The 24,336-nt window shown below is 46.3% G+C and overlaps 2 protein-coding genes across 5 annotated transcripts; both read left to right on the top strand.

The window, feature by feature from the left end:
- The first annotated feature begins 220 nt into the window (after nt 1–220).
- LOC107307710 (uncharacterized) lies at nt 221–24,336 on the top strand. 4 transcript variants are annotated; one of them, XM_085535555.1, is made up of 5 exons: nt 221–407; nt 964–1,038; nt 1,230–1,292; nt 23,075–23,146; nt 23,524–24,336. In XM_085535555.1, the coding sequence occupies exons 2-5, from the start codon at nt 1,002–1,004 to the stop codon at nt 23,673–23,675; spliced, it is 324 nt and encodes a 107-aa protein (XP_085391681.1). In that variant the 5' UTR covers nt 221–407; nt 964–1,001; the 3' UTR covers nt 23,676–24,336. The 4 variants fall into 4 exon arrangements, 2 of the variants coding, with proteins under 2 accessions (XP_085391681.1, XP_085391674.1); XM_085535548.1 differs by having other exon boundaries at nt 221–562; XR_014941875.1 differs by lacking the exons at nt 23,075–23,146; nt 23,524–24,336 and adding an exon at nt 1,902–2,830 and having other exon boundaries at nt 221–562.
- LOC107307709 (uncharacterized) lies at nt 9,093–11,966 on the top strand. Its single transcript, XM_085510579.1, has 6 exons — nt 9,093–9,531; nt 9,733–9,804; nt 9,990–10,052; nt 10,722–10,793; nt 11,171–11,318; nt 11,366–11,966. Exons 1-6 carry the CDS (start codon nt 9,411–9,413, stop codon nt 11,799–11,801), a joined length of 912 nt encoding a protein of 303 aa, XP_085366705.1. The 5' UTR covers nt 9,093–9,410; the 3' UTR covers nt 11,802–11,966.

The following is a 24,336-nucleotide window of genomic DNA, read 5'->3' as shown; positions in this document are numbered from 1 at the left end:
TGCCATTGGCGGCTGTTGCCTTCACAGAGGCTCGCGGAGGGGGAGGGTGGTGGAGATGATTTACCACAGAGGCTGTTGGAGGAACTGCGGCAGCTTTCAGTTAACTCCAGACCGTTAGCTCAGGCAGTTCAAACTCGGGCTGCGCAACAACAGCGGCAGCGCAGGTCAGCAACGCCCCTTAAAGATCCGGTGGACTGTTGGCATGTGACCGTTAAGAACTGCGCACTTCAAGGAGATCTTTCAACCATCAGAGTGGGAAGGGCTGTTTGTACGCCCCGTGGTACGGGATCCTCAGGGCCGGCCCACTGAGGAGACTTTGGATTGGCAGCTAATTAAGGAGTTTCCTTGATCGCCGAGGATCGCGGCTCGGAGCTGTGTCAGACTGACCCTCTGCGGCTTTGAGCGAGGTAAAAGCGGGTGCGATTGCTTCCCTCATCAAGGGATTCCCGCGGCAACAGGGCGGCCCCCTGCCTATAAAAAGCCTACAAGAGGGCAGAGACGAAGAGGAGGTGTAAGAGGGTGAGAACCGCTGTGACGGAACTCCTCAGCAAGGTGTCGAGTGGTAAGTGCCGGGGCTCCTGTTAACAAACCCAGTAACGGGGTGAGAGCTGAGGCGGCAGCAGGGCAGAGCTGATCATTCGCACCCCCCCCAGGGCTTTTCTTTGTATTTGTATTGAGCCTGCTGGTTGCCATGGGTGCACCCATGTCCCCAGTGAGCAAGGGCTCACTGTCTGTCCTGCAGCCAGTCTTAGAACTGCAGGCTGTTTCCTCGAGGCAGCATCTGGGGAGCTGCCGTGTCAGAGCCCACAGCAGAAGCAGATTCATGCACGCACTGAAAGAATCTTCATACGTGTGTAGATTCTGCCTTTGGCTCACGCAATCCATCTCTGGTCACTGCGGATTCCTTAAGAAGCAGCATATTGCGACAGCTCTTGACAGCTTTTCCGGTTTTCTCTATTCCAGATGCTGATTGTGTTGGTGACACGTATGAAGCATATCCCATGGAAGGTGATCTGGAACGTCTCCAGGATTCCAGAGGTATGTCTTTCCTTGGGGAAGCACCTGATCCCTGGCCAGGGCTCACCCAGGACTCTACTCTAGGCCTAGCAGAATCTGGGCCTACGTGTGGCTTTCAAAACACTATGTGATCCCCTGCAAGGCTTTGCAGGCTCCTTATCTAGAAGCCTGGCACAATGTGGAAAGGAAGCCTTTCTTCTGTTTCTTTATAGATCTGCCTCTACACTGTATATCTGGGCTGCACAGCTTTGATCAGCCTCAAGGCTACCCCAGCGGTGAGTGGTCTGTCTTTGTGCATTTCACAGTGTCAGCAGGTACTTTCAGCCTTGTCTTCCTGTGGAAGATACCTTACAATGGTCTTTGCTGATGCTGGGATGTGGAGAGGAGCAGAGCAGCAGTCAGTAGAGCACAGAGACATGGCCTGGGATACTTTGCCCTGCACAGCAGTGTTTGCCAGCAGCCCCAGTGCTGTGTCTTCTGAAGTGCTGACAGCAAAGGCAGAAGCATTTGGAGAAGAGCTTAGAGCTTCCCGGGGATCCTTTTCCCTACCTGATCTATACATGGTTTGTTTTGTGCCAATATGGTGCCTGTTTTTAGCACCTGGTACCCATTTGACCCATACTTGTGAGTGGAAGAGGGAAAAAAATATAGCTCTGCTTTGGCTTACCTGGCAAAACAGCTTCTGATGAAGAGACAAGAGTGAGTTGTTTCTCCAGTAGTGTTTCCTAGGTGGCTGCTATGTGCAGGGAAGCTCTTGCAATGAGAGCCTCCCAGAGCACAGTGAGAGGACAGCCATCTGCTGGGATTTCTGTTCAGGGATCACTTTGCCTCATAAGTCCTACAATTTTGGACTCTTGTCTAAAACCCCTTTCTTTTTGTTGCAGAGATACAATGCCAAGTGAAGCTAACATGGAAAATGAAGACCCAGCTCCAGCAGAAAAAGGACAGAGTGTAGCTCGAATTACCATAGAAATTCAAGATGTTTCTGGGAATTCACAGTCACATCTGAAAGGTTTTCTCCGATATATATTCTCACCAATCGCTGCCTTATTCAGACAGTCCCCACAGCGATTCTCTAACCTAATGTTTGCAAGCAGTCAGGAATCGGTGATGCAAGCAAAAAGGCACTAATGTCAGGGAAAGAGGAGAAAAATATGTGCTGCTGTGGAAAAGCAGGGAAATTGGATGAATCGTAGAACTCCTGGTGGACCAAGAATGTAAAGATCTGCACCTCTGGGAACTGTGTGCCACTGAAGAGAGCACACAGTGTCCATGAGAGAAATATTAGACAAATGGGAGTGTTTCCTTACCATGGTGCAAGCTCGCCAATGCAGAGCAATAGGGAACATACATAAGGAATGTTCTTATATCAGTATGTCACTTTGTCTCTACCTCCTGGAGACAATGTGGGAAGGACTGGAGCATTTAGGAAACTCTTGTTCTCCCTTAGCAACTTTGCCAGTTCCAGCAGTCCATTTCATGATGTCCATACTTGTGGATAACCATGAACTGCTAAGATAACAACAGCGATACGAAGAAGCACCTCACCGGGTGCCCAATGATGTTATGGTTTATACATGGGAGGACTCTGGGAGTAGTAAGGGTCGTGCGTGGGGCTGCGTAGCATGTGTACAGGGCACGTGTGCGTGGAAGCCATATTAGTATATAAGCCATATGACGCAGCAATAAATTGAGAGAAGACCTCATGACATCCATGACTCTCTCCCCTTGTCTGTTGTTGTTCCGGAATGATTGGGCTATTTGACAGCTGTGTCACTTTCCTAGAGAGACAATAAAGCCTGACTGATGTGTAGTTTCTCAAGTCTTTCTTTTTGCTCTTTTTTAGATGAACATATTATTAATCCCCTCCTACTTGTCTGTTACTCTGTGACCTGTGCAATCTTTCAGATGATAGCAAGAGGTGTTGCAATGATGTCAGCCAATTTTTATCTCTCTCAATTGCATTACGTTATATGCATTAAATAATGCATTCTGCCATGGGTGTGTGTGAGCTTTTGGTGCTTATGGATGATTATATGGCTTCAGCGACACCTGCAGAAAGGCAGGGCATCAAATACTGTGGAATTCCACTGATAGCTGTGGTAGTTGTGCCACCTGGTGGAAAAACAGCAGCAGCTCAGGGGCTGGCAGCTCTTAGAGGCGGTCAGAAAAACTTTTTGAAAGCTTTTTAAAATCGTGTGTTCTGACACCGAAGCAGGCAAAACACAAACCTGTGAGCAGAGGAGAGGAGCAAAAAGCATAGTCTCCTTTGTGTCCATGTGTAGCCTATGCAGACCTGGCAGCTCACAAAGAGAACGCGGTAAAAGCAGCGGTGTTCAGCTTGCAGGCGTGACTCAGGCAAAATTTCCCTTGAAGTCAGTGGAAGTTCTGCCTGAATTAAAAACGGGACTGGTCCAGCATGAGTTTGGCCTCACCGTACCCTTGCAGAGCAACACATTGCATTCAGGAAGGATATGCAAGTTCCAGCACTAAACCAATGACAAAGCTGATTTTGAAATGGTTTTAATGATGGTCAATCTGCATACCAATTGACTCATTTGCATTTACGAATGCTTGGAACAATACCAGAGAAATATGTAGAAAGTCTGTAATGCTCTATGACAATAGCTTCCAAGTACACTGACCTTTGGTAAATGAAACAAACAGAAAGTACAGTACTCTTTTGATGAGGCATTAATGAAAGATTAAGAACGGATACAGCTGCATCACACGAGCACTTTGTTAGATATACTGTTTTCCCTCCATGCCTCTTCCATAATCACAGAAGAAGCACTCTGGAAGGCAGTCAGTGAACACATGCTGTACATGTTTCTATTTAGCTGCAAGCAGGATGTACAGAGCAGCACAGCACGGCTGACCCCAGGGATGCAGAGGAGGCCGGCCACAGAATGGACAGGGCTGCAGCTGTGGGTGCTCCTGTGCTGCTCTGAGGATATCCCAGCTGGGAGTGGGGGAGAAGTCAGGATGGCAAGATCCTGCCCACCTCTGCAGGTAGGACACCAGAATTACATCCCAGCCAGCCACACTGCTGCTATGCACTAAGGTGGGGTACACAGGAGACAGCAATACAACACCTAGGGCAAAAAAAACAAATAAACCAGTAAGTGAATGGAAAGGACATGAACACTCATGCAACTATTGTGTCACTAGGGCTGTGACGCTGCTTTTAGCAGCTGCAGAGAGCAGGGCTCATGGAGGGGCTTGTTGGCTGTACCTCAGCATCACGATGTGCAAAGCAATCTTCTAATGTACAGCTGACCCTACCCATACAAAAGATTCCAGCTGTTTGAAGCTGTCCTCAAACACTCACTAAGTGAGGAGTGACTATGTACATTTTTGTTCTTACCTCAATTCATTCCCTTGCTGTCCATCATGCTGGGAGTCATCCTATGTATGGATGAAAAAATAAACTATGTGTTTTTTCCTTTTTTAATATCATTACATTGTGTTTCTTTCAAGGTAATTTGTAAGGAAAGTGTTCTGTAAAATAGAAGCTGTGAATATGCCCAGAGACTTCCTATTTTAATAAAATAAACAGTTCAGTTCAGACACAGCTGATCTTTTTCTTGACTCTTCCCACTGTCACATCCCCAAGATAAGTACCATGGAGCCCAGGAAAAGATTTTGGTTTTGGGTTGGTTGGTTGGGTGGGTGGGTGGGTTTTTTTGATTCTTCATTTACGTTATCTGCTTTCCAGTTCTAACACCAGGTCTTTACAGATCCATAGTTCTGTACAAGAAAACAAAAATGCAAAATCAATAGGCCGTATCTGTCATTTTTATAAAAAAGAGGGAAAAAAAACCCAAAAAACAACCTGAGTGGTCTCTTTTGATCATTGGTTTCATTCCTGTAGAGATGGCAAAAGTGGAATAGAATCAGGTCCAATTATGTTTTGCAGGCCACCAGATCATTTTAACTTTATTCATGAATCTGCCAAGCTTTCCACTTCCTTCCTTCCCTCCTTCTTTCCCTCCTTCATTTCTTCCCCATGTCCCTCTTTCCCTCCCTCCTCTCCCCCCTTCCTCTCAAAAGACACTTTGTCTAATAAGGTATTTTAGCACGTAAACAGGTCTTTGGTAAGAGGTGTGTAAGGTACTATCAGAATAATACTGGATAGTCCATCCCACAGAGAGTTTACAGTCTAAGAAAAAATGACTACTAGAAACAGTAGGAATTTAATTTCTGATTTTGAATCAGTGACGGGATTAATTTAAAAATATCTTGTCACTGAATCCACTGGAAAATTAGAACTAGAGGCTGTGTAACTCTATAGGTTCAGAATGAAGATTCTGCAAATTGAAAATTTGGGGAGCCAAAAAGGTGAAGGGTAAAAGTCTGGGATGTGAAGAGAAGCAGAGTAGCAGTCAGGAGAGCACAGGCATATGGCCTGGGATTCTTTGCCCTGCACAGCACTGTTTGCCAGCAGCCCCAGCTTACTGTCTCTACCAGTGATGCCAGCAAAGGCAGACGCATTTGGGGCAGAGTGTAGAACTTCCTGAGGATCCTGTTCCACAGACAATCTGTACATGGTTTATTTTGTGCCAATATGGTGCCTCTTTTGGCACCTGGTACCCATCTGACACATACTTGTGAGTGGAAGAGGGAAAGAAGTGTCTGTCAGTAGGAGTGTTTGTTGCCATTCAAGGCTGAACAGATTAATTGCAATGTATGTCAGGAGCTGTTATCTTCTACCTTTGGTTGCAGATGTGAACTTGGGTGTTGGCTCTGCAGCTTCTCAAAGGGTTCCTTATTTCGAGCCTTGGAGGAATCGCATGGCTGACTGGCAGGGAATATGGAAATGTTTAGGAAAAATCTTAGAAGCATGGGGACCCGCAGTGCCGTGGGATTTCACTCTTGAACACCTAAGGGACCCTGAGAAATTAAGTGAGTATTTGGGTCAGAGATCTAAGGAAGTAAACCTCATTTGGGGTTTGGCTTATGCATACCGTGCTCTGTATCATACTGTTCTGGAAAAAGAGAGTTTCCAATCTGAGATTCAAGCCAAAAAAGAAAAATCCCAAGTTAACTCTGATCAGTCACAGGAGGCATCATTAGCAATATCAGTTGCCCCTGTGGAAGGCAAGAAATGGAAATGGGTGTCCACGTGTCTAGAACGAAAAGAAGGAGAAGCAGAGGAGGAGGAAGCAGAAGACCCAGGTGCCAGGCATGGATCAGTACCGAGATAGGCAAAAAGAAAAACCAAGAGGCATGAAGAAGAGACTGATGAGGAGGAAGAAATAACTTATCATCTACCTCTGATACTGACTGAAATCCAAGGCTCAAGAAAGGAGTTTACGCGGCGTCAAGATGAAGGTATCCTTGCTTGGTTGCTTCGCTGCTGGGACAACGAGGCCAACAGCTTGTCTCTAGATGGTAATGAAGCTCGCCAACTAGGAAGCATTGCCCGAGATGCAGGTGTCGACAGAGGGATTAACAGATGTTCCGATGGAGCTGCCACTCTCTGGAGCCGGCTGTTAGAAGCCATGCTTTGAAGCCTAAAATTATTAGTTGGGATATCATCCAAAAAGGTATCCAGTACCTGAGGGAAATGGCCATGATGGAAATGTTGTACAACCCTGATCCAAATGAACATGATCCTGAGAGAGTGAAGACCGATCCTGACATGTGGCAGAAAATCACAAGTACAGCACCAGAGAGAATCACAGTCATTGGTAACAGCATCTAGAGGATTTGGGGACAGATGGCCCCGAGTTATTGAACTGATTATAATACTTAAAACCGCCGATCAGCAGCTTCCCCCACTGTGTGCCGCAGTTTCTGCCATCTCATGGCTAGAAGACCGACTAGATGAAATGTACAAGAAATTGTTTCCATCAACTAATTGTAATGATCCCGTAATAGTATCAGAAACGACTGATGAAGGCCAATCCTTGTACGGGCCACCAGGTCTAATGAAGGATCTGATCAAAGTATTCCAGTCCTACTCCTCACCTGTATCATCAAAAGTCTCAGCTATTAGACGCACACGCTTCCCAGCTCGAGCAAGGAACAACAGTACGATTGCACCACGTGATTCCATGTGGCACTACCTACGTGACAATGGAGAAGACATGAGGAAGTGGCATGACCAGCCTACTTCTGTACTACGTGGAAGTATTACTTCTCAGAAAGGGTAGTCAGGTATTGGAATGCACTGCCCAGGGAGGTGGTGGAGTTACCGACCATGGGAGTGTTCAAGAAACGTTTGGATGTTGTGTTGATGAATATGATTTAGCTGGGAAGTATTGGTAATGGTTGGACTAGATGATCTTCTAGGTCTTTTCCAACCTTGATAATTCTGTGATTCTGTGACTCTGTATGAGCACGGGTGAGAGAACTACAAGACGTACCAACCACCAGTGGAGTTGCTCCAGTCATCACAGGTAACCAATAGAGGGGCCCTGCCCTCACTCAGGGGAGGGAGAGAGATAATAGAGTTTATTGGACTGTGTGGATTCGATGGCCTGGCACATCAGAACCACAGGAATATAAGGCGCTGGTGGATACCGGTGCACAGTGCACCCTAATGCCCTCCAGTCATGAAGGGACAGAATCAAGCCATATTTCTGGAGTGACTGGGAGCTCTCAAGATTTGACTGTGCAGGAGGCTGAAATAAGCTTCACTGGCAAAGACTGGCAAAAAAATCCTATTGTGACTGGCCCAGGGGCTCCATGTATACTGGGTATCGATTACCTCAGAAGGGGGCATTTCAAGGATCCTAAGGGGTATCGATGGGCCTTTGGAATACCTGCCGTAGATATGGACAACATTAAGCAGCTGTCTGTTTTGCCTGGCCTGTCAGAAAACCCGTCTGTTGTGTGGCTGCTACGAGTAAAAGAGCAGCAGGTAACGATTGCTACAAAGACAGTGCACAGACGGCAGTATCGCACCAAAAGGGATTCCTTGATCCCCGTTCATGATTTGATTCGAAAACTGGAGAATCAGGGAGTGATCAACAAAACTCACTCACCTTTTAACAGCCCCATATGGCCACTGCATAAAGCCAGCAGACAATGGAGGCTGACAGTAGACTACCGTGGCCTGAATAAGGTCACACCCCCATTGAGTGCTGCTGTGACGGACATGTTGGAAGTCCAGTATGAGTTGGAGTCAAAAGCAGCCAAATGGTATGCCACCATTGACATTGCCAATGCCTTCTTCTCTATTCCTTTGGCCGAGTTAGGTAACTAACTCCGAGAATAGGTAAATCTAGGTAACCCGTGACACTTGCCTCACAGACCAGATTTTCTCCCGTCTGAATTGTTGCCTGCAAAAGCTCCCATAAGGCGGCATTGGCAGGTCCATTAAGTGAAAGACATGTGGAACGCTACCTACTGGAATTTGTATCAGTAGAAAATACTACCATAAAATTAAAAATACAACCCTGACTTAGAAAACTACAATGCATTGTCATGGTTTTGTAATGTTGCTATCAGTATTCCACATCATAACATCATGTAAAGCATGGATAATTTTACCGAATGTGCAGCTGACAGAAGAAGACTATATATCCCAGAGAACATCACAGCCGGGGATAAGTCATGGGACAAGGACACTATATAATCTTACTTCAGGACTGGACTCACCCTCTTGAAACCTTGGAGCCAGGTGGGAGCGTGTGGGAGCCTTCCTGCTGTCTCACCTAGAGCTACAGTAGGCCTCTCGGTTTTGGGACTCACTCTCACTCCTATTATGCTTAATGCGTTAGCCTTAATTTCAATTATATTGTATTATATAGTGTTATCCTGTATTTCGATATAGTATTTAGTAAATAAGTGTGCGTCCTTAGATTGTTGCCGCTCTTTTCTAATTTCCCTTTCCTTTTGGGCCAGCAACCCCCTGTCAAGGGCGCAGGTAGATTTTTGCTTAACCCGTGACATGCATAAAGCAGCACACATGAATACTGCAGTCCTACTTGGTCTGTGTTTTAAATACAGAAGTCACACTTAGGCTGTATTATTCTGCACAGGAAACATAGCTATATTTGTCAGGGGATGGGATCAGTGGGATTTCTGTTGTTTTGCATCCTGATACACTTCAGTCTGCGGTGAAGCTTGAGATTCCTTCAATGTGTACAGCTGAGTATGAAGACAGTATTGCACATCCAAACCAACTCTTCAGGAATACTAACACAACAGGCCTTGTTTGGAAACTTACTCCTTAATAAGGTGCTCAAAAAGTTCTAACTCAGAAAGGCCGAGCAGAGTTTTCTTGCTTCAAGGTGTGCCTCAAGAGGTGCTTTGTGAGGTCATAATGGGCACCATGGTGACGTTCAGGAACCCCATACTATGTCATGCCAGGAGGAACCAGTTGACCAGTCGTGCCTCAAGCCTGCAAGGAGGGTGCTTGCTGGTTGTGGACGAGAGGTAGCATGGGGCAACTACGGGAGACAACTGCTCCCAGATGTTGCTTTTTGCTCTTACTTCTCCTCTTTCTTGTGACGCCATGTCATGGGCAACCCCAGAATGTCGCGTGGGAAGCACTGAGTCCAGGTGGGTTGGGCACTGACTGAAGTAGAGGGGAAACAAACACTTAAAGCTGCCTGGAAAGCAGCCTTGGACGGTGGGTCTGCCAGGGAAAAAAACTGGCTCTTGCCTGTGGCTCACGCAATCCATCTCTGGTCACTGCGGATCCCTTAAGAAGAAGCATATCGTGACAGGACTTAAAAGAATTTCTGCTTTTCTCTATTCCAGATGATCGTGTTGACGACATACAAGAATCATATCCCATTGAAGGTGATCAAGAACGTCTCCAAGATTCCAGGGGTATGTTTTTCATTGGGGATGCACCTGATCCCTGGCCATGGCTCACCCAGGACTCTAGGCCTGGCAGAATCTGGACCTACATGTGGCTCTCAAAACACTACGTGATCCCTCCCAGGCTCTGCAGGCTCCTTATCTAGAAGCCTGGCACAATATGGAAAGGAAGCCTTTCTTCTGTTTCTTTATAGATCTGCCTGCACACCATATATCTGGGATGTACCGTTTCCATCAGCCTCAAGGCTACCCCAGGGGTGAGTGGTCTGTCTTTGTGCATTTCACAGCGTCAGCAGGTACTTTCAGCCTTGTCTTCCTGTGGAACATACCTTACAATGGTCTTTGCTGATGCTGGGATGTGAAGAGGAGCTGAGTAGCAGTCAGGAGAGCAAAGGCATATGGCCTGGGATACTTTAGCCTGCACAGCAGAGTTTGCCAGCCGCCCCAGCCTACTGTTTCTACAAGTGATGCTAGCAAAGGCAGAAGCATTTGGGGCAGAGTATAGAACTTCCTGAGGATCCTGTTCCACAAACAATCTGTACATAGTTTATTTTGTGCCAATATGGTGCCTCTTTTGGCACCTGGTACCCATTTGACACATACTTGTGAGTGGAATAGGGAGAGAAGTGTCTGTCAGTAGGAATGTTTGTTGCCATTCAAGGCTGAACAGATTAATTGCAATGTATGTCAGGAGCTGTTCTACCTTTGGTTGCAGATGTGGCCTTGGGTGTTGGCTCGGCAGCTTCTGAAAGAGTTTCTTATTTTGAACCTAGGAGAAATCGAATGGCTAAGAGCTGTGTGTAGGTTTCTTTAGAAAGTTGCCAAGTGCATCCAGAAGGCCAGCCTGACCCTCCTGCAGTTGTTGATTATGAAAATAGTTATCACCATCTGGTATAAAAACGTTTCTCCTCTGTGTTTCCTTCTAGCTGTTGCACCTCAGATTCCTAATCCACGTTCTCAGATGGATCTTGGTTTTGGGCCTGAAGAGTATTCCAGAGGTATGTTGTCATTGCCGATTTACCTGAAGGAATAAACAGTTCCTTACTGAGAGGAGGATACTATCAACTGCTGTGGAGAGCTTCTGTAGAGGATGTGTTTACTGCCATTCAAAGCAGAAGAGGTGCATTCAAACATACAACTGGAGCTGTTTTGATGGTACTGGTGGAGCTGGCCAAGTAGGATTAGTACTACCATTGCAAGTAGGCTTGTGCTCAGGTGGACTGTAAGACATCATCCTCATCCTCTGCTACCATGATACAAGTATCAGGGATGATAATGGTGTGAATAGTCCAATCACCTGCACTTCTTCAAGACACTGTGATGCCGTCAGTAGTGCAGAACTCATGAGTGTGTTGCACTGTCTTGTGTTCTCCAGCTGCCGGGGGTGTGAGAACTACGATGCGTGTGGAACAGAAACGGGGAGAATATAACTCTGCATTTGCAGTGCTTGCCATCCTGTTCTGTCTGGTCATTCTGGCTGCTTTGGCTTACCTGGCAAAACGTCTGCTGATGAAGAGACAAGAGTGAGTTGTTTCTCCAGTACTGTTTCCTTGGTGGCTGCTTTGTGCAGGGAAGCTCTTGCAATGAGAGCCTCCCAGAGCACAGTGAGCAATGGACAGCCATCTGCTGGGATTTCTGTTGAGCGATCACTTTCCCTCTTATGTCCTACAAATCTGGACTCTTGTCTAAAACACCTTTCTTTTTGTTGCAGAGATGCAATGCCATATGAAGCTGTCAGGAAAAATGAAGACCCAGATCCATCAAATGACGAGCAAACCACCGTGAGATTTATGGTAGAAATTGAAGATCTTTCTGGGGATTCAATGTCAAATCTGAAGGGTCTCCTCTCTGCTATCTCACAAATCACTGACATATTCAGTCAGTCCCCACAGCGATCCTCAAAGCAGTCAGGAATCGCTGAAAGAAGCAAAAAGGCACAAAAGTCACGAGAAGAGGAGAAAAATACATGCTGCTGTGGAAGAGCAGTGAAATTCGGTGAATCATAGAACTCCTGCTGGACTTTCCCAGTTCCAGCAGTCCATATCATGATGTCCATACCTAAGGATGACCATTATAGCATTCACTGCTTATTCCATATCATGACATCATGCCCAAGTTTTACAACAGATATATGTCATCTATACAGTCAATAAACTATAATTATCATTAAAGACAGATATATGTACTTACGTGCACATATACCTAAAACTTCTGACTGTTCTCTCCCATCATCAAGTCTCCTTCCGGTACAAACTCAACATCCCTGTTTTGTTTTTTCCATTTCCCACCATGTCCCTGAGCAAAATCAGTCCCACAGGTGGGCTGGCATTTGCCCGAGGCAGGGGCGACCCAAACCGTTTTCCCTCGTATACTGCTCTTATGTACTACATGGACTCCATCCCGTTGTTCAGTACATTAGAGGCTGGACTGAGCAGGGCCATCACGACTGACAGATCCCAGAGTGCTGACTAACCAGGTGGCTTGGGCTAAACGTTTATCCCAGTGCATGAATGTTCTGCCATCTATTGCTTTCAGTGTAGTTTTTAACACTCCAAAGTATTGCCATTTCCAGAAGCTGGTGCATTGCAGAGGGTATGAAATGTCCACTCAGTGACATCCTCATTGGCCCAGGTGTTTATGAGGGCATTATTAAAATGATTTCTATTATCCTACGATTTGCTATTTAGGTATTTTGGGTGGAGGTATGGGAAATGGGGTGTTTCCAGACCTCAGATGTTTGCTTCCACCATTGCAAGCACATTGTGCTTTCCATGGCAGGTTTATGGGAGTGAGACAGAATTCACCTCCAGGCCTCCCCATATTTCTACGTAATCCACTGTATTCTGCACCATAGAGTGTTCATGGGCTTGGCTTACTTATTTGCAGCACCAGCTTCACATTCACAGATTACCTGTGCAATAGTGTCCATGGTCAAGCCCACCCCTCAGTCCTGTTCCCATCCATATGTTGCATACCTTTCTTGATGGCTTCTGGTGTCATGAGGCCAGTGAGCTAGAAATGATTTTCTGTTACATTGCCAGCATAGATCTACCAGAGCACGAGACATTCAGCACACCCTGTGGACATTTTCAGATTTGAAAGCATTTCTTTGGAGCTATTAGCTTTCAAACAGGAAGGCCCAGGAATGTTTCCTGACCGAAGACTGGCTGGTGCACCACTTCTGAAGATCAGCACCCCCTGACACCCAGGCAGTGCTGGATCAAAGCATGGTTAACTGCTTTGGTTTGCTGTTGTTAGGAAAATTTCTGCTCCAAGAAGATTGCTCAATCATCTTTATCCCAAAAAGAGACAGAGGAGAGTCCTTTGATTCCTTTATTCCAATAGCGAGAGAGTCCCCTAGGGCATAATGAAACATTCTATAGTTCTCCCTTAGCAGCTTTCCCAATTCCAGTAGTTCATTTCATGATGTCCATACTTAATGACTTCTTCATGGAAAGGGTTGTGAAGCACTGGAACAGGCTCCCAGGGAAGTTGTTGAGTCACCATCCCTGCATGTGTTCAAAATCCATTTGGATGAGGTTCTCGGGGACATGACTTAGCAGAGGTTTGTTACAGTTAGGTAGTGTGGTTAGGTTGATGTTGGACTTGATCTTTAACTTCTTTTCCAACTTGAGCAATTCTTTGATTCTTAATGGCTAAACCAATAAGGATTTACAAATGCTTGTTCTCGACCTGGTGGGCAAAGTGAATAACAGTCTCCCTTCATCTGCCTCCCCGGAGCAGATCCTATATATCACAACTTTGTCAGTGCTAGCTCCCATTGTAGCCCCCTTGGAAGAGTTAGTTAAGTTGGACTTAGGGCCTGTAGTGCAAAACCCTTCTGTCAGCACAAGAAGATGGATATGAGTGCACCTCAGCAAGTCTGCAGATGACACCAAGCTGAGCAGTGCAGTCAGTGCTTTAGATTGGAAGGGAAGACATCTGGAGAAACTTGGACAGGGTGGAGAAGTGGGCCCATGAGAATTTAGTGAGGTTCAGCAAGGCCAAGTACAGTGTGTTATACTTGGGCTGGGGCAATCCCAGGTATTTATACAGACTGGGGAAAGAACTCCTTGAGGGCAGGCCTGAGGAGAAAGATGATCTTGGATGATCTCGTAGGTCTTTTCCAAGACTTGGTGATTCTGTGATTCTGTAATTTGACAGCCACGTCAAGTGGAGACCTCGACATGATAAACGTGACAGACGTGATGAATGTGATAATGTGAATGTGATTTGCGACTGTGGAGTCTGTGTTGTGACTGTGGTGAGATGTTGTATTTATTCTTTTGTAGAGTCTGGTGCACCAGTGAAGAGAGCGGACGGGGCCACTAAGTTTCACCAGAGTCAGCACTGGCTTTTCCAGTCACCGAGGGAAAAGCCTTGGAATCCTTGTTCGCAGAGATGTTGTTTGCCCCTGGCATTGTGGTCGCCCCCCCACTGAAGGTGGTGAATGATAGGGAATATGATAAATCCATTCAGTGCCATGATTTTTGGCCCAAGTAGTTACAAGGGAATTCTTGAAATGAGTCCCATTATCTGATTCAATTCTTTCCGGAGTGCCATGCCACCACAGGATTTGCTTCTCCAACAGTAATATTGTGTTTCAGGCGGTAACATGGGGTACTGTGTATGTTTCAAGCCGCCCAGTGGTTGCCTCCACCATGGTGAGTACATAACCATTACCATTGCAAGATCGTGGCAAGGTGATATAATCAACCTGCCATGCCTCTCCATATTTATACTTTTGCCATCGCCCTTTCCCCCCAGAAAGGTTTCCTCCTCTTGGCTTTTTTAATTATGGCGCATGTTTCAAAGGCATGAAAAACCCGAGCAAATGCGTCCATAATTAAGTCCACCCCTCGGTCTCTGGCCCACTTATATGTTGCATCCTTTCCTTGATGACCTGAAGTCTCACGGGCCCACCAAGCTAGAAATAATTTACCCTTGTTCTGCCAGTCCAAGTCTATATGAGCCACCTCAGTTTTGGCAGCTCAATCAACCTGATGGTTATTTTTATGTTCTTACAGTAGGCACATGAGCATCTACATGGTGCACCTTTACAACAATGTTCCTTATTCGGGCAGCAATGTCTTTCCATAGTTCAGCAGCCCAATTAGGTTTACCCCTTCATTGCCAGTTGTTTTTTTCCCACTGCTATAAGCACCCCCATAAGGCATTTGCCACCATCCATGAGTCGGTGTAATGATGAAGCATTGGTCACCTCTCCCGTTCAGCAACATCCAAGGCCAGTTGGACAGCTTTTACCTCTGCAAACTGACTTGATTCTCCTTTACCTTCAGTGGCCTCTGCAACCTGTCGTGTTTACATCCTGTCCTGTCCATACTGACCCCATGGCCACGGCATAAGCTATCTCCTGTTTAATTTGTTCAAAAGGCTGCTGCTGCTCAGAACTCTATGTAAAATCATTCTTTTTCTGCATCACCTGATAAAGGGGGATTACAATGAGGCTATAGTTTGGAATAGGTATCCTCCAAAAGTCCCCTGTGCCAAGAAAAGATTGTGTCTCTTTCTTTTTAGTGGGTGGAGACATAGCAGTGATTTTGTTGATCACATCTGTTGGGATATGGCAACATCCATCCTGCCACTTTATAACGAGGAATTGAATTTCCCAAGCAGGTCCTTTCACTTTGTTTCGCTTAATTCAAAGCCTGCATGTAGAAGGATCTGGATTATTTGTTCTCCTTTCTCAAAAACTTCCCTTGCTGTATTGCCCCACACAATAATGTCATCGATTTACTCTAAGTGCTCAGGAGCACTGCCCTGTTCCAGTGCAGTCTGGATCAACCCATGGCAAATGGTTGGGCTGTGTTTCCACCCCTCGGGTGAACAATTCCAGGTATACTGAATGCCTCTCCAGGTGAAGGCAAACTGTGGCCTGCATTCTATGGCCAAAGGAGTGGAGAACAATGTGTTGGCAATGGCAGTAGTGGCATACCATTTGGCTGCTTTTGATTCCAGTTTGTACTGGAGTTCTAGCATGTGTGGCACAGAAGCACTCAGTGGGGATGTGACTTCATTTGGGCCACGATAGTCTACTGTTAGCCGCCATTCTCCGCTGGCTTTAGGCATTGGCCATATGGGGCAGTTAAAAGACAAGAGAGTTTTACTAATCACTCCCTGACTCTTCAGTTGACGAATCAACTCATGAATGGGGAGCAAGTAATCCAGTAATCCCTGTTGGTGCAGTACTGCTGCCTGTGCACCGTCTTTGTGGCAATCGGTACCTGCTGCTCTTTTACTCGTAGCAGCCCCACAACAGATGGATCTTCCAACAAGCCAGGCGAAACAGACAACTGCTTAACACCTTCTGTGTCTACAGCAGCCACTCCAGATGCCCATCAATACCCGTTGGGATTTTTAAAATACCCCATTCTGAGGTAATCAATACCAAGTATACAGGGAGCCCCTGGGCCAGTCACAATAGGATGTTTCTAGTCTTTACCAGAGAGGCTCATTTCCACCTCCAACATAGTCAGCTCTTGGGAACCCCCAGTCACTCCATGAATATGATTTTGTCCAGTGGTGACTCGAGGCCATTAGGGTGCACTGTGCACCAGTGTCCATTAGAGCCTTATATTTCTGTGGTCATTTTTATGTTCTTCAGTAGCCTTACTTTTGGGCACATGAGCATCTACATGGTGCACCTTTACAACAATGTTCCTTATTCGGGCAGCAATGTCTTTCCACAGTTCAGCAGCCCAAATAGGTTTACCCTTTCGGTGCCAGTTGCCATCTTCCCACTGCTGCAACCACCCCCAAAAGGCATTTGCCACCATCCATGAATCAGTATAAAGATGAAGCATTGGCCACCTCTCCCATTCAGCCACATCTGAAGCCAGCTGAACATCCTTTACCTGACTTGATTCTCCTTTACCTTCAGTGGCCTCTGCAACTTGTCGTGTGGGGCTCCATACAGCAGCTTTCCATCTGCGATACTTCCCTACAATACGACATGATCAGTCTGTGAATAGGGCAAATTTCTTTTCATTTTCTGGTAGCTCATTGTATGGTGGTGCCTCTTTAGCACGTGATACCTCTTCTGTAGGTGATGTTTCAAATTTTTTACCCTCAGGCCAGTCCATGATCACTTCTAGGATGCCAGGACAGATGAGTTTTCCCATTTGAGCTCGTTGTGTAATGAAATCCACTTACTCCAAGTGGCATCAGTAGCATGATGGGTGGAAGGAACCTGTCCTTTAAACATCTGGTTTATTACTGTCAAGCGAGGTGCTAGAAGAAGCTGAACCTCTGTCCCAACTACTTCGGAAGCATCCCGAACCCCCTCATACACGGCTATAATCTCCTTCTCAGTCGGAGTGTAGCGTTCCTCAGACCCTTCATATGCTCGACTCCAAAATCCCAGGGGTTGGCCTCGGGTCTCTCCTGAGGCTCTTTGCCACAAACTCCAAGTGGGACCTTTCTCTCCAGCAGCAGTGTAGAGGATGTTCTTCACATCCTGTCCCATCCGTACTGGCCCCAAGGCCACAGCACGGGCTATCTCTTGTTTTATCTGCTCAAAAGCCTGCTGCTGCTCAGGACCCCATGAGAAATTATTCTTCTTCCGTGTTACCTGATAGAGGGGGCTCACTCTGTGGCTGTAGTTTGGGACATGCATTCTCCAAAAGCTCACTGCTCCCAGAAAAGACTGGGTCTCAGTCTTGTTGGTGGGCGGAGACATAGCAGTGGTTTTGTCAATCACATCTGCTGGGATGTGACGATGTCCATCTTGCCATTTTATACCTAAGAACTGGATTTCCTGGGCAGGCCCCTTCACTTTGCTGCGCTTAATGGCAAAACCAGCTTGCAAAAGAATTTGGATTATCTGTTTTCCTTTCTTGAAAACCTCTGCTGCTGTATGGCCCCACACAACAATATCATCAATATACTGCAAGTGTTTGGGAGCATTACCCTGCTCTAAGACAGCTTGGATCAACCCATGGCAAATGGCTGGGCTGCGCTTCCACCCTTGGAGTAAACGGTTCCAGGTATACTGAACAACTCTCCAGGTAAAAGCAACCTGTGCCCTACATTTTGCAGCCAATGGGATGGAAAAGAAGGCATTAGCAATGTCAATGGTGGCATACCACCTAGCTTCTTTTGACTCCAGTTCATACTGGAGTTCCAACATGTCTGGTACAGCAGCACTCAATGCAGGTGTGACTTCATTCAGGCTGCGGTAATCCACCATCAGCCTCCATTCTCCACTGGCTTTACACACTGACCATACGGGGCTGTTAAAAGGCGAGTGAGTTTTGCTAATCACTCCCTGATTCTCTAATTGGCGAATTAGCTTGTGAATGGGGAGAAACGAGTCCCTATTGGTGCGGTACTGCCGTCTGTGAACCCCTTTTTTTAGCAATTGGTACCTCTTGGTCTTTTACCTGGAGCAACCCCACAGCAGAAGGATCATCTGACAGACCAGGTAAAGCTGACAGCTGCTTAACACCGTTTGTGTTAACAGCAGCGATCCCAAAGGCCCATCGATACCCCTTGGAATCCTTAAAATATCCCATCCTAAGGTAATCGATACCCAGAATACATGGAGCCTCTGGACCAGTCACAATAGGATGTTATTAAACCATGACATATAGTTATACATTTAGTTATGTTACATTTAATTGTACTATTTAGCTATCATAGTTTTACATACGTGTATATATGTATATATATTAACCATGATGTAATAATGTAGAATAAGGGGTGGAATGTCATGGTTTTGTAATTTTGTAATTTTGCTATCAGTATTCCACATAATAATATCATGTAAAGCATGGATAATTTTATCGAATGCGCAGTTCACAGGAGAAGACTAGATATCTCAGAGAACATCACAGTCAGGGATAAATTATGGGACCAGGACACTATATAATCTCGCTCCCAGGCTGGAGTTCTCTCTCTCTCGGACTTCTCAGAGAGTGGGAAGCATTCCAGCCATGTCGCCCAGAGTTCACAGTAGGCCTCTCGATTTTCGGGGACTCTCTCTCTCTGTTTCGTTCTATTTATTAGCCTCAATTATTTTATATAATATTGTGTTATCCTTTATTCCGATATCATATTTAGTAAAATAAGTTTTCCTCCTTAGATTGCTGCTGTTTTTATCCCATTCCCCTTTTTTTCTTTACTTTCTGGGCCAGGGAAGCCCTTCGGGGTCGCTCCCCCCTATCACAGTCATAGGTAAATCTAGGTAACCCGTGACACTTGCCTCACGGACCAGATTTTCTCTCGTCTGAATTGTTGCCTGCAAAAGCTCCCATAGGGCTGCATTGTCAGGTCCATTAAGTGAAAGACATGTGGAATGCTACCTACTGGAATTTGTAACAGTAGAAAATACTACAAAAAAATTAAAAATAAAACCCTGACTTAGAAAACTACAGTGCATTGTCATGGTTTTGTAATGTTGCTATCAGTATTCCACATCATAACATCATGTAAAGCATGGATAATTGTACCGAATTTGCAGCTGACAGAAGAAGAAGACGACTACATATCCCAGAGAACATCATGGTCGGGGATAAGTCACGGGACAAGGACACTATATAATCTCATTTCTGGGCTGGACTCGCCCTCTTGAATCCTCGGAGCCAGGGGGGAGAGTGTGGGAGCCTTCCAGCCGTTTAGCCTAGAGCTACAGTAGACCTCTCGGTTTTGGGACTCACTCTCTCTCCTATTTTGCTTGATTCGTTAGCCTTAATTTCAATTATATTGTATTATATTGTGTTATCCTGTATTTCGATATAGAATTTAGTAAATAAGTGTGCCTCCTTAGATTGTTGCCGCTGTTTTCTTTTCTAATTTCCATTTTTTCCCTTTCCTTTTGGGCCAAAGACCCTGCATGCCAGCTGTCCCCCCGTCACTGGCACAGGTAGATTTTCGCTTAACCCGTGACATGCATAAAGCAGCACACATTAATACTGTAGTCCTACTTGGTCTGCGTTTTAAATACAGAAGTCACACTTAGGCTGTAATATTCTGCACAGGAAACATAGCTATATTTGTCAGGGGATGGGATCAGTGGGATTTCTGTTGCTTTGCATCCTGATACGCTTCAGTCTGCGGTGAAGCTTGAGATTCCTTCAATGTGTACAGATGAGCATGAAGACAGTATTGCACATCCAAACCAACTCTGCAGGAATACTAAAACAACGGGCCTTGTTTGGAAACTTACTTCTTAATAAGGTGCTCAAGAATTTCTAACTCAGAAAGGCTGAGCAGAGTTTTCTTGCCTCAAGGTGTGCCTCAAGAGGTGCTTTGTGAGGTCATAATGGGCACCATGGTGACGTTCAGGAACCCCATACTATGTCACGCCAAGAGGTACCAGTTGACCAGTCTTGCCTCAAGCCTCCAAGGAGGGTGCTTGCTGGTTGTGGACGAGAGGTAGCATGGGGCAACTACGGGAGACAACTGCTCCCAGCTGTTGCTTTTTGCTCTTCCTTCTCCTTTTCCTTGTGACTCCGTGTCATGGGCGACCCCGCAATGTCGCGTGGGAAGCACTGAATCCAGGTAGGTTGGGCACTGAGCGAAGTAGAAGGGAAACAGACTCTTAAAGCTGCCTGGAAAGCAGCCTTGAATGGTGGGTCTGCCAGGGAAAAAACAGGCTCTTTAATCGACTCAGTTCCCTTTGAAATGATGGATTTCCAGCTTCACCAGGCATCCCACCATGGAGCAGAGAGGGACATCCTAAAGGGGAGAGCTGTGCCCTCTGAGCACAGAGGGCCTGGAGCACAGCAAACTTGATGGGTAAATGGTGCAGCAAGGAATATTGCATGGCATTTCTGCTTTTCTCTATTCCAGATTATCGTGTCGGTGACACGTATGAAGCAGATCCCATGGAAGGTGATCTGGAACGTCTCCAGGATTCCAGGGGTATGTTTTTCCTTGCAAATGCACCTGGTCTCCAGCCATGGCTCATCCAGGACTCTACTCTAGGCCTGGCAGAATCTGTACCTACGTGTAGCTTTCAAAACGCTACATAATCCCCTGCCAGGCTCGGCAGGCTCCTTATCTAGAAGTCTGGCACAATATGGAAAGGAAGCCTTTCTTCTGTTTCTTTATAGATCTGCCTGTACGCCATATATCTGGGCGGCACCGTTTTCATCGGCCTCAAGGCTACGCCAGGGGTGAGTGGTCTGTCTTTGTTCATTTCACAGCGTCAGCAGGTACTCTCAGCCTTGTCTTCCTGTGGAACACACCTTACAATAGTCTTTGCTGATGCTGGGATGTGGAGAAGAGCAGAGTGCCAATCAGGAGAGCACAGGGATATGGCCTGGGATTCTTTGCCCTGCACAGCAGTGTTTGCCAGCAGCTTCATCCCTGTGTCTCCTGAAGTGTTATCAGCAAAGGCAGAAGCATCTGGGGCAGAGTTTAGAGCTTCCTTCTAAAAGGGATGTGGAGATTCAGAAAGCATGTATGTCCATGCTGCAGTTCAGGTCTCAGGCTGAAGAGAATGCCTGGTCCTGTCTCTGCTACAGGAGGGCAGCAGGGGTACCACCCTAGTGCAGTGTTTTCAAATGGATGATCTGCTCAGCCTGGTGGTAGAACTGAAGGGGGAAGTAGAAAAGCTTAGGAGCATCCAGGATAGAGACAAGGTGACTGACTGATGGAATCACTGTGCCATACCTACAAGAAGGGTGCACAGGAGATGCTCTTCAGGCAACAGGGGATAATCTACCCACTCACAGTCAGATGAGAAGGGGGGAACCTCAGAAACAGCAAAGGATGGAAAACAAGTCCCTGTTCAGGGCAGCAAGCAGATCGCCTCTCAGCTAATCCCACCTTCCCACATGCTCTTACATAACAGCTATGGAGCTCTGGAGCTGCAAAACAGACTTGGATGGTGGGTCCACTGGAGAAACAACCAGGCTCTGACACAAAGTCTGCTCACCTGTGCCCCAAGTAGGGGCTGGGATGGTGTCAGCAGAGCCATTCGCTGGCCAGCAGGTTCTGCACCCATGAGCAATGGAAATGCACACTTTTGTCCTTACGTCCTCCCCACGTGGTTTACGTATGCTGCAAGGATGTCACAGGGTCCCCAGTGAGCAAGGGCAGTCTGTCCTGCAGACAGGCTTAGAACTGCAGGCTGTTTGCTCGAGACAGCATCTGGGGAGCTGTCATGTCAAGCCCACAGCTCAAAAGGGCTCATGCTCGCATTGAAAGAATGTTCACACGTGTTTAGATTCTACCTGTTGGTCACACAATCCATCTCTGGTCACTGCGGATCCCTTAAGCAGCAGCATATTGCGACAGGTCTTGACAGATTTCTGCTTTTCTCTATTCCAGATGCTGATCGTGTCGGTGACACATATGAAGCATATCCCATGGAAGGTGATCTGGAACGTCTCCAGGATTCCAGGGGTATGTTTTTCCTTGGGGATGCACCTGATCCCTGGCCATGGCTCACCCAGGACTCTACTCTAGGCCGGGCAGAATCTGGACCTACGTGTGGCTCTCAAAACACTACGTGATCCCCTGCCAGGCTCTGCAGGCTCCTTATCTAGAAGCCTGGCACAATATGGAAAGGAAGCCTTTCTTTTGTTTCTTTATAGATCTGCCTGTACGCCGTATATCTGGGATGCGCCGTTTTCATCAACCTCAAGGCTACCCCAGGGGTGAGTGGTCTGTCTTTGTTCATTTCACAGCGTCAGCAGGTACTCTCAGCCTTGTCTTCCTGTGGAACATACCTTACAATGGTCTTTGCTGCTGCTGGGATGTGTAGAGGAGCAGGGTAGTAGTCAGGAGAAAACAGGGATATGGCCTGGGATTCTTTGCCCTGCACAGCAGTGTTTTCCAGCAGCCCCAGTGTTGTGTAGGCAGAAGCATTCAGAGAAGAGCTTAGAGCTTCCCAGGGATCCTTTTCCCTAGCTGCTCTATAAATGGTTTGTTTTGTGCCAATATGGTGCCTCTTTTGGCACCTGGTACCATATTGACCCATACTTGTGAGTGGAATAGGGAAAGAAGTGTCTGTCTGTAGCAGTGTTTTTTGCCATTCAAGGCTGAACAGATTAATTGCAATGTATGTCAGAAGCTGTTATTATCTGCCTTTGGTTGCAGATGTGGCCTTGGGTGCTGGCTCTGCAGCTTCTCAAAGGGTTCCTTATTTTGAGTCTTGGAAGAATCGCATGGCTAAGAGCTGTGTGTAGGTTTCTTTTGAGAGATGCCAAGTGCATCCAGAAGGCCAGCCTGACCCTCCTTCAGTTGTTGATTATTAAAAGAGTTATCACCATCTGAAATAAAAATGTTTCTCCTCTGTGTTTCCTTCTAGCTGTTGCACCTCAGATTCCTTATCCACGTTCTCAGATGGATCTTGGTTTTGGGCCTGAAGAGTATCCCAAAGGTATGTTGTCATTGCCGATTTACCTGAAGGAATAAACAGTTCCTTCTTGAGAGGAAGGAACTAGTAATTGCTGTGGAGAGCTTCTGTAGAGGATGTGTTTACTGCCATTCAAAGCAGAAGAGGTGCATTCAAACATGCAACTGGAGCTGTTTTGATGGTAGTGGTGGAGCTGGCCAAGTAGGATTAGTAGTACCATTGCATGTAGGCCCTTGCTCAGGCAGACTGTAAGACATCATCCTCATCCTCTGCTACTAACGCACAAAAAACAGGGATGATAATGGTGTGAATTCTACAATCACCTGCACTTCTTCAAGACACTGTGATGCCATCAGTATTGCAGAACTCATGAGTGTGTTGCACTGTCTTGTGTTCTCCAGCTGCCGGAGGTGTGAGAACTGCAGAGCATGTGGAACAGAAACAAGGAGGATATAACTCTGCATTTGCAGTGCTTGCCATCCTGTTCTGTCTGGTCATTCTGGCTGCTTTGGCTTACCTGGCAAAACATCTGCTGATGAAGAGACAAAAGTGAGTTGTTTCTCCAGTAGTGTTTCCTAGGTGGCTGCTTTGTGCAGGGAAGCTCTTGCGATGAGAGCCTCCCAGAGCACAGTGATCTGTGGGCAGCCATCTGCTGGGATTTCTGTTCAGGGATCACTTTGCCTCATAACTCCTACAAATTTGGACTCTTGTCTAAAATCCCTTTCTTTTTGTTGCAGAAAAACAATGAAATTTGAAGCGATCATGAAAAATGAAGACCCAGCTCCAGCAGAAAAAAGAAAGCGTGTAGCTCGAATTACCATAGAAATTCAAGATGTTTCTGGGAATTCACGGTCACGTCGGAAGGGTCTTCTCCGATGTATATTCTCACCAATCACTGCCTTATTAAGACAGTCCCCACAGCGATCCTCTAAGCTTGACGATCAGAAGCAGCCAGGAATCGCTGATACAAGCAAAAAAGCACTAACGTCAGGAAAAGAGGAGAAAAATACATCCTGATGTGGAAAAGCAGTGAAACTGGGTGAATCATAGAACTCCTGGTGGACTTTCCCAGTTCCAGCAGTCCATTTCATTCTGTCCATACTTAAGGATGACCATTATAGCATTCACCGCTTATTCCATATCATGACATCATGCCCAAGTTGTACAACACATATATGTATATCTAAACAGTCAATAAACTATAATTACCATCA

This window comes from Coturnix japonica, chromosome 1, assembly GCF_054131305.1.
Source record: "Coturnix japonica strain WE chromosome 1, WE-NBRP24, whole genome shotgun sequence".
In the NCBI taxonomy this organism is placed as follows: domain Eukaryota; kingdom Metazoa; phylum Chordata; class Aves; order Galliformes; family Phasianidae; genus Coturnix; species Coturnix japonica.
This window is presented reverse-complemented; position numbering and strand designations above follow the sequence as displayed.

What these genes read in the sequence shown, in the direction of transcription:
- LOC107307710 (XM_085535555.1), top strand. Translation starts at nt 1,002, where the DNA reads ATGGAAGGTGATCTGGAACGTCTCCAGGATTCCAGAG. An exon ending in ACGTCTCCAGGATTCCAGAG is followed by an intron (nt 1,039 to 1,229) that starts GTATGTCTTTCC and finishes GTTTCTTTATAG; the next exon opens with ATCTGCCTCTACACTGTATA. An exon ending in GCCTGAAGAGTATCCCAAAG is followed by an intron (nt 23,147 to 23,523) that starts GTATGTTGTCAT and finishes TGTGTTCTCCAG; the next exon opens with CTGCCGGAGGTGTGAGAACT.
- LOC107307709 (XM_085510579.1), top strand. Translation starts at nt 9,411, where the DNA reads ATGGGGCAACTACGGGAGACAACTGCTCCCAGATGTTGCTTTTTGCTC. An exon ending in GTGGGAAGCACTGAGTCCAG is followed by an intron (nt 9,532 to 9,732) that starts GTGGGTTGGGCA and finishes TCTCTATTCCAG; the next exon opens with ATGATCGTGTTGACGACATA. An exon ending in ACGTCTCCAAGATTCCAGGG is followed by an intron (nt 9,805 to 9,989) that starts GTATGTTTTTCA and finishes GTTTCTTTATAG; the next exon opens with ATCTGCCTGCACACCATATA.